This window comes from Oratosquilla oratoria, chromosome 39 (genome assembly GCF_046742065.1).
Source record: "Oratosquilla oratoria isolate Oo_2021 chromosome 39, ASM4674206v1, whole genome shotgun sequence".
Classification (NCBI taxonomy): domain Eukaryota; kingdom Metazoa; phylum Arthropoda; class Malacostraca; order Stomatopoda; family Squillidae; genus Oratosquilla; species Oratosquilla oratoria.
Window position 1 is genome coordinate 38,463,660 of NC_134815.1, and position 12,500 is coordinate 38,476,159.

At 40.7% G+C, this 12,500-nt stretch overlaps 1 protein-coding gene across 4 annotated transcripts in view; it reads right to left on the minus strand.

Annotated features, from left to right (window-relative positions):
- The window catches only part of LOC143020366 (irregular chiasm C-roughest protein-like), a 438,384-nt gene that overhangs the window by 3,885 nt on the left and 421,999 nt on the right, over positions 1 to 12,500 (minus strand). For all 4 annotated transcript variants that reach the window (XM_076176736.1, XM_076176738.1, XM_076176739.1 and 1 more), the window contains 2 exons: positions 3,489 to 3,650; positions 2,908 to 3,092 (listed from right to left, as the gene is read on the minus strand). In XM_076176736.1, the coding sequence (XP_076032851.1) occupies positions 2,908 to 3,092; positions 3,489 to 3,650 (347 nt within the window). The remainder of the gene's footprint in view (positions 1 to 2,907; positions 3,093 to 3,488; positions 3,651 to 12,500) is intronic.

Here is a 12,500-nt window from a genome sequence, read left to right on the forward strand (position 1 = left end):
TATATTCCTTATTTCCTTCATGTATTTTCACTGTTTCATGTTTATCTTTTAGTTTACCATTTACATACCTGTAGAATAGTTTAGGTTAGTCCTTGCATTTTTCTATTATGTCTTTTTCATAGTTTCTTTTTTCTTCTCTGCATATTTTTACATATTCGTTTCTTAGTTTGATATATATTTGCCATTTGGACGTTTTTTGTCTTTTTTCCATCTTTTCCAGGCTTTGTCTCTTCTATCTTTAGCCTCACTACACTTTTTGTTATACCAGCACTTTATGTACACCCGTTCTTGCTTCTTCTTTGGTGCGTGTTTGTCTATTCCCTCCTTGTAATTTTCTTTTACCCAGTTCGCATTTTGAAAAAAAAAAACAGATTTTTTCAAAATCCGTATTTGTTGTACATTAGTCTTCCTTTTCTATGTTTTTAATTTCTTCTCAAATCAATTTGTTCTTTTAGTTCGAACTCTATTAGTATGTGGTCACTCTTCCCAATTGGTGTCTTGTATTCCATTTTACCCACGATTTCAGGCTCTGATGTAGATATCAAATCTAGTCTGGACGGTTCTTCATTGTTTCTATATCTGGTATTTTCCTTTAACCATTGAGTCAACTTGTATTCAATGGTCATATCCAGTAGAATATTTCCCTAAAGTTCTTCACATTTCACTGTAATTTCGTTTGAGTTAAAGTCACCCATAATTACTATATTTCCTCCTTCTTTCAATAATTCAATGGATGCATTCTTTGTGTCTTCTAGTATCTAAGAATTATCACTATCTATCCAAGATTGTGTTTTTGGGGGCACATATATTACTATAATTTTTCTACTTCTCATGTTTCTATTTTCAACTTTAATCATTATCAATTCCACATTATCTTTTCCTTCTGTTGTCTTTGTCACATTTAAACCTTTCTTAGTCAAAAACATGACTCCTCCACCCTGTTCCTTTGTTGTATTTTTTGCCTAGTGGTTGTATAGACCCTGTCCCACAGTATTTAATGCTAGTGGACCTTTTGATATTGTCTCCACAATTCCCATTATATCTGGTTTCTTTATTGACAGATAGTCGTTTAATGCGTTTAGTCCTGAAATCATGCCGTCTATGTTAGTACATGTTAGTTTTAATATATTTTCTTCTTTTTTATGTTTCCTTTTTTTATGTATAATTTTCTCAGCCTCAGGTCCAGTACTAAAAAAAAAAAAAAAAAAAAAAAAAAAAAAAAAAAAAATATATATATATATATATATATATATATATATATATATAAACTATTCTTTTCAGTCTTCGTTCTTCTCTCTTTTTTTATTGGTTTCATTCTTTCTCCATTTCCTCATCGCTCATTTCCTTTTTTATCTATACATTTTCTAATTTTCACTATTTGACAGCTTTGCTGCTTTTGATAGTACTTCAGCTATCATTTGAGACCTTAGTTTGATTTCTAGTGGCCTATAGTGTTTTTTTTTCCGGAGTACTGTCCCATTCTATGCATTTCTTCAATATTTTTGTTCAATTCCTGTCCCTTGTACACATCACGATCATCACGTGGCATGGAACGTGCATGATGTCGCCCACGATCAGTGGGAGCCTGCTTGACCCGACCTAACCTAACACAGTACAATTATGTAATTACGCACCACGGGTAACTTACCAACGCGGTATATATAGCGGCTTCCGCCGCATGTAAAATCGGTTCACTCGTACCTTACAATAAAGGAGACAAAATCACCAAAACCTCTTTCTCTTCACCAGCAGTGGCATCGCTATACCCTCCTCTTGTTCCTCTTTCAGAATTGCCCTTACAATTTCTTTCTCTTCTTTTTCTCTTTGGTATTTGTATACTACAATGCACTTTTTTTTTTATCCTCCTATCCCATATATCTGCAGTACCTCCCACAGTGCCTTCCTGTCAACCCTGTCTTAAGCCTTTTCCAAATCCATAAAAACCCAAAAAACATCCTTACCTTTTCCTATAGCTTTCTCACATATCTGTCTTACCACAAAAATCTGATCTACACAACCCCTACCTGTCCTAAACCCACACTGTTCCTCACCAATTACTCCCTCTGTTCCTCTCCTAATCCTCTCAATATATATATATATATATAAATATATATATATATATATATATATATATATATATATATATATATATATATATATGTATATACCAAATGTCTTTCCCTGCGAATGTGACGTCGATTTACCGAGCTCTAATTAATTGATATCGATTTGTCTAACTTCTCTTCACTAACTTTCGATTTAAGTTTCTCTGATATAACAAACTTTGGCCTACTGAACTTGAGACTGACATACTTCAACCTTTGACCTACAAACATCCGATTCGTCGAATTTTAAACGACTTCTCATAATCTACTGCCCTTTGACCAACCAAAATTTCATTGACCAGACTTTATTTAACCCACGACTCATTTATCGAGCCCATATACTGAATTAGGTTTGTATAGCGAAACCCAGCAACAGAACCTGAGGAGCTCTTACCGGTGGGGTAAACACGGAGGACCCTGTGCTATACCGGTTCGCCGTCGAGGCTTGGTAGCTAGGAGGAGCAGGAGTGAGGTGGGAGTGGCTGGACTTGATAGTATGGGAGTGGTGGAGGTGGTGGGAGTCCCTGGGAGTTGAGGAAGACCGTCCATCGCTATCACGGTCCCAAGCGTCCGAATCCCGGTCCCCACAAGAGAGAGACGACGTCGTTCGTAAGTCAGGGTCCTTCGAGTCAGATTCTTGGGTGGTGGAGTGGGTGTCACTTAGCACACCCATCATGATACCTCCTCCGCGGCCATAACTACCACCACCACCAACACCTCCCCCAGCAATAACACTCCCACCACCACCACCGCCACCGTTGCCGCCAAGGCCAAAACCTACTCCCCCGCCCTCACCACCTACCCGAGGAACCACAGTGACTGTGGGAGGTGCCTTCTCGGTCTCTTTCGGCGAAGTAGGCTTCTCTTTCTCTTGTTCACGAGCTCTTCGGCCACCACGGCGCCCGCATAGGATGAAGATGATCACAACGATGACCACGAAGATGGCGCCGGCACCCCCTCCGAGGACAACCACCATTGGAATAGCTTCTGTGAGGGTCAGTAAGGAGACTTTTGTGTTATTTTAGAGAAAAAAATATTTATGTGTGATATATCTAGAAAAAAGAACAAGCAGTTTTTTGAAAATGTTTTATATTTAGAAAAAAAAAAAAATCCACCAGCAATTAACCTATTCGACTAGATTTCTGTATCTCCCTACCAATGAATTCCTAACAGACAGACAGACAGGAAGATACAGACAAACAGACACCTATGCATACGCATATACTACTGTACATCTATACACGCCTTCACGTATGCACACATCTACACATAAATCTACACACATATCTAAATTCATACAATTATAAACAAACATGCACGTGCACATATACACACAAACATACAGATTGAGCTTCTTCATCTGCTGAAATTTTTCGCACTTACGTTCCCGCAGGAGGAGGATCTGGTGGACGTCCATGCCATATTCGTTGACGACAGAACAATTGTAAGAAACGAAGTCCATCTCGGCCGTGGCGTTGATGACCAAATGGGACACCATGCCATCCGCTCGCTGGGTTTCCCGGATCTCGAAGCGCGGGTCTGTCTCTGTGCCCAAGAAATGAGAGTTTTATGAGACACACTGAGATGAAATAGGAGAGACAAATAAAAAGACCAGAGATGGATACTGTGACTATATCTGGGATTTGAGAGAGGAAAGGAAAAGGAAGGAAAGGAGAAGGAAGAGGGCAAGGAACACATGGTGGAAGAAAAGTAATAGGAAGAAGAGGAAAAAATGGAGGAGGGGAGATGTTAAAGTTATGAATATACACATGAAGGAGGCTCTAGAATTGACAATTTACAAAGGCTGGCAATAATTACAGAGTAAAACATAAGTCGTCCAGCAAGTAAGCTGAGATTAAAGACTCGATGTATTGTTTAACCAGCTCAAATCCTGGAAAAAAGGAATGATACAGATAAGTTTCAAGGTGCCTTCTGCGCACAGATTAGAAATAACCTAGGCATTAGTAGGGGCGGATAGTAGCTGATGACATGTAATACTTGTGGTAAAAATAGTTAAATAAAGCTAAAACAATTAGAGCGGGGTTAGGCACGGGTTCGACTCTGTCTTACAGCTCAAGGGACAGGTGTTTCTTACAGCTTGTGGTGATCTCAAGAAGACGTTTGAATCGTTGCATCGTGGAGTGCTTTGGGATCTTTTGTGGATCCGTAGGATCCCTACAAGGATTATTGACTTGATATCTGTAAAATATTAAGGGAGCATGTCTAGCTTATTTTCTGTTAATTCAGGAGTGAGGCAGGGGCGTATCCTTGCCCCAACACTTTTCAACACTTGCGTGGATTGAGTATTGGACAGAGATGTCGATCAATGTCGTTGAGAAGCATCTATTGGCAACACAAAGGTCACTGACCTTGTAGTTGCTGCTGCTGATGTTCTTCTTACTGAGTCGTTGGAGGTCCTGGTTGCAGCCCTCGATTCATTGTATAGAGAGGCCAGACCGTTTGGAGTTCTGGTCTCCTGAACCAACACCAAGATCCAGGAGTTTGGGTACTTACTGGATGGCATAGTTCAGTCTGTCCATGCATGTGGCGAGGACAACGAGGTCTTAGAAAGAGTTACATACCTTAGTAGTTTAGTGCATAACAGTAGTGGGTCATGGTAGAAGAAGGATTAGTAATGTCCATGGTGTTACGGAATCTCTCAACCAGAGTAAATTGCATAGTCTTTATTTATGCAGGAGGACTAAGATTCGAATCTTCAAGTCACTTGTGCTCCTTGTCTTGCTGTATGGCTGTGAGGCATGGACAATGAATGCTGATCCGAAGAGGCGTCTCGATTTCTTTGGTACTAGGTGCATTCGGAGAACCATGAGGTATCATTAGAATTACTTCGTATCAAACCAAATATTGTACTATGAGACTGAGTCTAGGCCAGTTACCGGCGTGTAAGTAAAGCTATGGGCTCCCTGGCGTATGCTCCCAATTGATGCTGATGATGCTGTTACTGGCACCAACATAACTGGTTATGAAATATGTTTTGGCCCCCTTGGTTCTGGAACCAGGAGCATGAACATTTCTCTCCTTCTGAACTTTGTAAAGTCCAAAAGGCACAGGAATTGTGGTTCTTGCTTCCAGAGACGACAGTCACATCGATCAACATGTATAGTAATACCTGAGGCTACAAATATAAGAAAAGTGTGCTCAACTTATATCTCTCTTGATAGCGCATTGGGCTAAGTCACTGTCACTTGTTACGTGCTAGTGAAGGTTAGAGTCCTTAGCTTGACCACGTATCAATTTCTGCATGCATGCTTCCTCGAGTTTCTCGACGCTGGCGGCTTAGAATTAAAATGAATTGTTGTTGATAAATGTAAATTTGTTCACTGGGATCCATTTAGTGTTGTACAGATACTTTCCCGCGTTGCATACGAGTAAATGTATTATCATGGCGGAGGTGGGTTGAACGCAAAATTTCGTGTATGTGTATGTAACTCGAGCATACAGATATAAGAAAGATGCCCTTAATTTATATCTCTCTTGATAGCGCATTGTACTAAGTCACTGTCACCTGTTACGTGCTACCGAAGGTTCGTGTCCTTAGCTTGACCACGTATCCATTTCTGCATGTATGCTTTCTCGATTTCCTCGACGTTGATGGTTTAGAATTAAAACGAATTGTGGTTGATAAATGTAAATCTGTTTACTGGGACCCATTCAGTGTTGTACAAATACTTTTCAGTGTTGCATACGAGTAAATGTACTATCATGGCGGAGGTGGGTTGAACGCAAAATTTCGTGTATGTGTATGTAGTGAGCATACAAATATAAGAAAGGTGCGCTCAACTTATATCTCTCTTGATAGCGCATTGTACTAAGTCACTGTCACTTGTTACGTGCTAGCGAAGGTTCGAGTCCTTAGCTTGACCACGTATCCATTTCTGCATGTATGTCTTCTCGAGTTCATTGACATTGATGGTATATATATATGTATATATATATATATATATATATATATATATATATATTTTTTGGAAATAGACTCATCCACTGGGATTCGAACCCTTGCCTAGGCGGCTTACGTCTTATAATGCAAAGACCTTACTGACCATGCTATCTCGACCCTACAAAACGAAACGACTTGGTTCACGGTCCAGTCGTTCTGCCGAGGGCACTCGGACAGAACATGCTACGTAATGTATTTCATCGAATCCTTTATGCAGGTTAGTCTTCCGACAAGTGTTTTTATCATTTGACAATTTTTGGAAATAGACTCATCCACTGGGATTCGAACCCTTGCCTAGGCAGCTTACGTCTTATAATGCAAAGACCTTACTGACCATGCTATCTCGACCCTACAAAACGAAACGACTTGGTTCACGGTCCAGTCGTTCCGCCGAGGGCACTCGGACAGAACATGCTACGTAATGTATTTCATCGAATCCTTTATGCAGGTTAGTCTTCCGACAAGTGTTTTTATCATTTGACAATTTTTGGAAATAGACTCATCCACTGGGATTCGAACCCTTGCCTAGGCGGCTTACGTCTTATAATGCAAAGACCTTACTGACCATGCTATCTCGACCCTACAAAACGAAACGACTTGGTTCACGGTCCAGTCGTTCCGCCGAGGGCACTCGGACAGAACATGCTACGTAATGTATTTCATCGAATCCTTTATGCAGGTTAGTCTTCCGACAAGTGTTTTTATCATTTGACAATTTTTGGAAATAGACTCATCCACTGGGATTCGAACCCTTGCCTAGGCGGCTTACGTCTTATAATGCAAAGACCTTACTGACCATGCTATCTCGACCCTACAAAACGAAACGACTTGGTTCACGGTCCAGTCGTTCCGCCGAGGGCACTCGGACAGAACATGCTACGTAATGTATTTCATCGAATCCTTTATGCAGGTTAGTCTTCCGACAAGTGTTTTTATCATTTGACAATTTTTGGAAATAGACTCATCCACTGGGATTCGAACCCTTGCCTAGGCAGCTTACGTCTTATAATGCAAAGACCTTACTGACCATGCTATCTCGACCCTACAAAACGAAACGACTTGGTTCACGGTCCAGTCGTTCCGCCGAGGGCACTCGGACAGAACATGCTACGTAATGTATTTCATCGAATCCTTTATGCAGGTTAGTCTTCCGACAAGTGTTTTTATCATTTGACAATTTTTTGGAAATAGACTCATCCACTGGGATTCGAACCCTTGCCTAGGCGGCTTACGTCTTATAATGCAACCCTATTATCATTTTTACCATACGACCAAGCACACTCGTGGGAGGGGTAAGGACCGAATCGAATCCTTTTCACGCTTCGTCATTGTAACCATACGAGGAATTCGCTAGTGGACAGCAACATTAATCAGATCATTTTTATGACCATCGCGCAAGGATTCGAACCTGCGCTGTACATGACGACAAGAGACCCGCCATGACTACCGCCTTAACCCACTCGACCAACTGGTTACAATGACGAAGCGTGAAAAGGATTCGATTCGGTCCTTACCCCTCCCACGAGTGTGCTTGGTCGTATGGTAAAAATGAGAATAGGGTTGCAGGTAGTGACCTTCTCAATCTCGAGAACCAGTAAGTGTTCTGAGTTCGTACGATTTTAAGTATCAGTTGGTCGAGTGGGTTAAGGCGGTAGTCATGGCGGGCCTCTTGTCGTCATGTACAGCGCAGGTTCGAATCCATGCGCGATGGTCATAAAAATTATCTGATTAATGTCGCTGTCCACTAGCGAATTCCTCGTATGGTTACAATGACGAAGCGTGAAAAGGATTCGATTCGGTCCTTACCCCTCCCACGAGTGTGCTTGGTCGTATGGTAAAAATGAGAATAGGGTTGCAGGTAGTGACCTTCTCAATCACGAGAACCAGTAAGTGTTCTGAGTTCGTACGATTTTAAGTATCAGTTGGTCGAGTGGGTTAAGGCGGTAGTCATGGCGGGCCTCTTGTCGTCATGTACAGCGCAGGTTCGAATCCTTGCGCGATGGTCATAAAAAAAGAAAGAAAAAAAAAATGATCTGATTAATGTCGCTGTCCACTAGCGAATTCCTCGTATATATATATATATATATATGTATATATATATATATATATGTATATATATATATATATATATATATACTTATGTGTGTGTGTGTGTGTGTGTGTGTGTGTGCGTGTGTCTGTGTGTGTGTGTTTACATATAAGATAATTTATGGGATGGTTAGATAATGGAAAATCAAACTCACCTAGATCAAACCCTCACTTGTGTAGGATAACTTGTGTAAAATCGACGAGAAATAAATGAATAAATAAATGCATAATTAAATCGGCTCTAGTGTCATAATAATCTTCCTTACTTCAGTTCATTAATATCGTTTTTTGTTGTCGTCTTTGTCAAACTATTCTCTTCTTTTGTATCGTTCATCTTTGTCTTTCTACTTTATTTTTTTCTGGTTTCGAAGCAATCAACGACTCATTTGTGTCTTTTTATGCATCAACCTTTTAAATTTCGTTTTCTTCCACTTTACTTCTTTTTTCAGTATTTTCTATTAGTTCTTCATCATTTTACTATTTCTTTTTATCTGATTTTACTTATCCATTCAACTGTTTATTTATTGCTTATGTATTTATTTATTCATTTGTTTATCAAACAACTATTTGGCCCTTCGTCTTGATTTCGTTTTTTATCTTGTTCTTCATCTTGTCCTTTATTCTTCATTGTCGTCTCTGTCTTTGTTCTCTTCATTGTCCTCGGACTCGAATTTATCCTCGTATTTGTCTTTGACCTCTTCCTTGTCTTCGTCCTTGTCTTCATCCTCGTATTCGTTCTCGTATTCGTCTTTATCTTAGTCTTCTCCTTCTTACCGTTCAACTACTTAAGTTTTCCCTCGAACCTGCTGTCCATGGCCAAGTTCCTTCTTCTTCTTCTTCTTCTCCCTCTTCAGCGCCTTCAGGAATGCTTCTTTCCCTCGCTGAAATCGACTGCCTGAAAGCATTTCAGCCTTTTACGAGTACGATGTTTGTGAACACCCAGCACCCACAGCTCTCCAGCCCCATCTCCCCACCTTAGCGCAAACACCATCTTCAATGACGTGAAGCCTTTTAACATTTGTGCCACATCTCATCACATTTGCCTCACCTCCACGAGGACCCCTCGATAGCAAAGGGGTTAATCGTTATTTCCTCTTGTTGCAATGCTAATACTTCTATCCTTATTGCACCCACCTCCAAAATGCCTTCCATATTCAGTTTTACCACCACCTCTTCCTAAGCCTTTCTCTTCTCTCCTCCTTGTCCAACTCTTCCTCTATCTTTACCACATTTTTTTTTCTCTTTCTCTTTCTTTCCCATCGTTCTCACTCTCATTCCCCCACATATTCCCCTCTTCCTTGTTTTCATACCTGTCCTCTTTCTTGTCGTCCTGTTCTTGGTAACAACCATTATCCTCTTCCACCTTGTCCTTCTTGTCGACGTCTTCTTCCTTGTCTTCCTCTTCGTCCTCCTCGTCGTTCTGCCTTTTCCCCTCTCTGTCTTCCTCCTCCTCCTCCTCTCTTGTTCCTTCTGCTGCCCCTACTTCTTATCATCCTTCTGCTCATTCTTATCCTCCTTCTGCTCATTCTCCTCTTCCTCCCTCTCTTACTCGCCCTGCTCCTCCTCCTCCTCCTCCTCCTCCTCCTCCTCCTCCTCCTCCACCTCCTCCTCCTCCTCGTGTTTCTTCTCTTCTTGCCCTTTCACCATTTTTTCCTCCTGTCTTCCTTCTTCTCATTTTCTTCCTTTTTCCTCCTCCTTCATCTCTCTCTCTCTCAGCCTCCTCCTCCACTGTGATGCCACTGCTATTTAATTTCTGAGCGGGAGCAGCAGCTTACCACGCCAATTTCCCGTGCAAATTCAAAACCGACAACACTAACCTATTTTCCGTCCGTTGCCGGGGGGCTCAGGGGCCGAGGCCGACCATTTAGGCTACTCGAATTTTAGGAGAACATTGTGATGGCAGAGGCTTCTCTCTGCCACAGCGATACTGTATTTAGATTGCATGTGGATACCACTACATATCGTATATTATTGATTCAGACCATTAACACAGTCCAAGACCAGAGGACCCAATTTCTAGTAACATATTCGTAACCACACTGTGACGAGAAATGTGGAATACGTTATTGTGATTTAAAAACATCATAATTATCTTAGGATATAACTTAGAATATCGTGGTCGCAGCTCAGTTGCAATATCTTCTTTTTTGCATTTCAGGTCGTCAAAGGGGGTGATGCTTTCTCGTACTACTTTTCCTTAGAATGATATTTTGCATTTCGGTCTGCCCGTTTGTCTAAATCCACCCACCGGCCCACCCATCCACGTGTCCATCCAAACCCACTCACAAATCTACCAACTCGCCTCCAAGTCCTCCTGCTCATCTAAATATATCATCTACCCACCTAAAGGTCCAAACATCCCCTCCCCCCTACCCACCAACTCTCCCACCTACCCATCAAAACGCTCAGGTACCTACGCCTTTTGTGTCCCGACCCACTACAGCCAACCACCTAATCGCGTTTTGCTCTTTTTCTTCCATCACCACCATCCTCACTACTAAACCATGTCCACTTCCATCACAACTTCTTTCCTTTTTTCCTAGCCTCTTCTCTTTCCTCTTCTTCTCGTCTGTCTTCCTCTTTCTTTTCTTCACCTTTATTCCTTTTGATTTTTCTTTCCCTTTCCTACTCCTCCCTTCTCCTGTCTCTCCTTTTTTCTCTTTCATTTTTTCCTCCTGCTTCTCCCTTCTCTTCATATTTCCTCCTCCTTTCGTCTTTTTCTCCTTGTTCTCTCATCTTTTGTACCCCCACAACTTGCTTGCCTTCATGACCTCTACTTACTACCACCCGTCTACCCTTTTGACAGTATTTCCTCACTCTCTCTCTCTCTCTCTCTCTCTCTCTCTCTCTCTCTCTCTCTCTCTCTCTATCTATCTATCTATTTCTCTCCCTCTCTCTCTTTCTCTCCCTTTCAGTCACCTACATCTTGGCTTCTGTTTTTCAAATTTTTCATATTCTCGTCTCCCTTCCTCCTTTTCCCCACATCTGGTGCCCTAATTCTTCTCTTCTCTTCTTAAACTCCTTTTGTTTTATTTTTTAGTCTCTATTCACGTGTTTTCTTCTACTTCTTCTTGTTCTTCTTCAGATCAAAGTACATTTCTAATAACATCGACGATATTTCTTTTCTCTTCCACATGACATCATCTTACTAGCTTTTATGATATTTTCCATTCCTTGAAGACCGTTTCATCTTTAAATATTTAGTTATGATTCATGCCGAACAACTTTATTCAGCTTAGGAGGAATCTATGGAACGGTGAAAAAAAAAGAAAAAATAATCAAACCTTGAAGCCCATTTGAAAATATTATTACTAATTTTGAACGCTTCTATCCAGATTGTAAAGGATCTCTGGCCACAGAAATGTTAAAGGCTAGTCTCAATTGACCTTTGAAATTTTGTTCTCGTATTTGTAGCTTTAGTTCTGATTAACCCTTGGCGATTTTATTCAGCTTAAATGAAACTTCTGACCTCTAAAAGATTAAATCTCGTGCTTTATTTTGTTAGTTTAAATTTCCTTTTGAGTATTCTCCCTCTTCCCAACCTTTTCATTCTGCCTTTATATTTTCCTCGCCTCCATCTCTTTCTCCCTATTTTCCTTCTTTTCTTAGTCTAGGGTTCTCTCAATTTCGTCCTTCCTCCTTTTTCTATTTTCGTCTTTCTTCTGCTATTCTCTTCTTCCCTTTTCGTTACTTTTTTTTTCATTCATCGTCTAGGATTCCTCGCCCTTCCTGCCTTTATTCTTTCCTTCCTTCTTCCGTTATTTAATTCCTTCTTTCATCCCTTCTTACTTTCATCTTTCAGTTCGTTGTCAATTCCTACCCAACTTCAACCATCTCCATTTATGATAATTTCTCCATCCACCATCCTCCATCATATGATTTCTATTCCTTCCTCGTTCACCACGTCTCTAACGTCTACCCTCTGCTCTCCTCCTCACTCATCCACCTTCTCCTCCTCTTTTTCCCCTTTCTTTCCATCTTCCTTCTTCTTCCCTCCTTTTTTCTTTCTCATCCTTCATTTTTCTCTTTCTCTTCCTGTCTCAGAATCCATCTCACTCATTTCCCCACGATGTAATTTCTCCTCTTCATTTATATCTCTCACATCACAGCTCTTTTCTCTGCTTTCCTTCAGTGTTAAGATTTTCTGGTCATCCTTGCATTCATCACATAGAACGCTCTATCATTTCTTCTTTTTTTGATTCTTTTAATCTTGCTTGACTCTATTGCCACTTCTCTTTTTCCACATTTCTATTATCCTATCTCTACTTTTCCTCTGCCTCACATCTTCCGTCAAACTAATCCAACACCGACTTTGTCCTCCTCTTAGTTTTAGCAAATATTTTTAC